Consider the following 1963-nt stretch of genomic DNA (forward strand, 5'->3'; position numbering starts at 1 on the left):
GTCGCATAAATAGCTGCTCTTAGGCTAGAGCTTTGCGAAAGGGGGTAAAGGCCCCTTTTGTGAAGAAGCTTTGGTTTGATTTCAACAAAACCCATTGTATTAATTTACTGATCACTCACTTGAAAATTGAGGGAACAAAAGAAGATCCAAAAAAAAGGGGAAATAAAATAGTTGCTTCAGAATGTGATAAATACAGTAGAAAGATGATTAAGATTTCATGCAGAGCTCAGATTTAGATTGTAAATGTTTAAATCGGAGAATGCAACAATTGGAGAAAACCATTTTTCTGCAATAATCTCATCTGTCATAATATATATATATATATATATATATCAAATTATCGATTGTTGTCTTCCAAGAAAAATTGTTTTCAGGGGATAGAAAGGGTGATAAATGCATGTAGATCCGACACTTAAAAATTGAGATTCAAGTTAGAGAGGAACAAAAGTATCAAAATAAAAAATCACTCTGATTAGTTTCCAAGGTAAAGCATAGGACAAGATATTACATCAAACTTCAAAGTGTGGAAATGACTTAAAAAGTAGTCAACGGATGTCAGGTTACCGGGGCCCCGGGCCGCAACAACAGAACAAATAATATCAAAGGGGTCTCTGTTCTGCTTTTTTTTTTTTGCTTTTTGTTCATCTTTTTTCTCACTGAAAGAATTGGCAACGAAAGTGGAGATAAAACTTCAAACCCTGTAAAAAAGCAAACGTCAGAGCTCCCCTCCATTATGTTACAGACATGCACTTACAGTGTCCAAACAAAGCATTTGATCCGAGGACCAATATACCACAATTGCCGACTCTCACTAGATCCCCACATGGGTCCTATTCCAGGAAAATGTCAAACTGGGGCCACCAGTCTGCCGTAATTTATATCTCATGGAAAGCCGTGAGTTTCAAGAAATGGAGGAAGATGTTCATGGAGAGAGAGAGAGAGAGAGAGAAAAGAAGAAGAAAGAGCCGACAACCGCACTCAACGCCTTTCATGGTGACGCCATCTGACAACAAACAATGAAAATTACTCAGTACGATATATTAAGATTCCACGATACACAACCCAAGTCGTTCAATCAATCAACAGAAAAAGCTGCTCTCTCCCCACTATAAAAACCCCACCAACCCCTCCTCCCCGACTTCCAACTTCCTATCCTCCGTCCAACCTAACAAGCCTACAAGAATATGGAAGAAGTATTCCAGGAGTCCGAAGTGTTCTGGTCCGACCACCACCACCACCGCCGAGGAGACGATGCTCAGAGCTCCATCGACCACGATGACGAAGACAGTTCTGATCATTCCAGGCAACCATGGAGGAAGAAGGTGATGAAAACGAGCAGCTCCGTTCCGGTCACTATACCGGAGACTACGGCCACCGGTCGTTCTTGGTTACATTTTCAAGATTCCGATGAAGATGGCAATGGCGAGATGGTGCCGCCCCACTTGTTGGTAGCTCGGAGACTTGAAGGGAAGATGGCCTTCTCTGTTTGCACCGGCAAAGGCAGGACCCTCAAGGGTCGTGATTTGAAACAAGTTCGAAACTCCATACTTCGATTGACAGGGTTCATCGAATCATGACGCCGGCCAGATGGAAAAAAATCCCAATTTAAAAAGGAAAATTCCCATTTTTTCAATCTATCTCTTTCTCTCGCTTACCACCATCTCTGGTTCAAAATATACTAATACGTACATTGAAATTAATTGTCTGAGATTTTGAAGGGGCACCCTTGATTGGGCATTGCATTCCGTCCGGCTCGGAAGTTTTAATTGTAATATATATATATATATATATATATATATAGGTTATAAGAGCCCAGCTTGAATTTGGAGATTTGGGTAACGCAATGCTGAACTTCTCATAATTAACTCAAACCCGAAAGTAGTCTCTGGATTATATATGCAATTTAAGACCTGCCTTGGTTTTGCTTGATTGGGAGGAGTAAGCTTGGAAAATTGAATGATAT

At 40.6% G+C, this 1963-nt stretch overlaps 1 protein-coding gene across 1 annotated transcript; it reads left to right on the forward strand.

Annotated features, from left to right (window-relative positions):
- Positions 1–1184: 1184 nt before the first annotated feature.
- Positions 1185–1577, forward strand: LOC104608402 (protein S40-1-like). Its single transcript, XM_010274375.3, has one exon. The coding sequence runs from the start codon at positions 1185–1187 to the stop codon at positions 1575–1577; it is 393 nt and encodes a 130-aa protein (XP_010272677.1).
- Positions 1578–1963: the final 386 nt, after the last annotated feature.

This window comes from Nelumbo nucifera, chromosome 6 (genome assembly GCF_055504915.1).
Source record: "Nelumbo nucifera cultivar China Antique chromosome 6, China Antique-T2T, whole genome shotgun sequence".
Lineage (NCBI taxonomy): Eukaryota > Viridiplantae > Streptophyta > Magnoliopsida > Proteales > Nelumbonaceae > Nelumbo > Nelumbo nucifera.

Coding starts and splice junctions, on each gene's coding strand:
- LOC104608402 (XM_010274375.3), top strand. CDS start 1,185: ATGGAAGAAGTATTCCAGGAGTCCGAAGTGTTCTGGTCCGACCACCAC.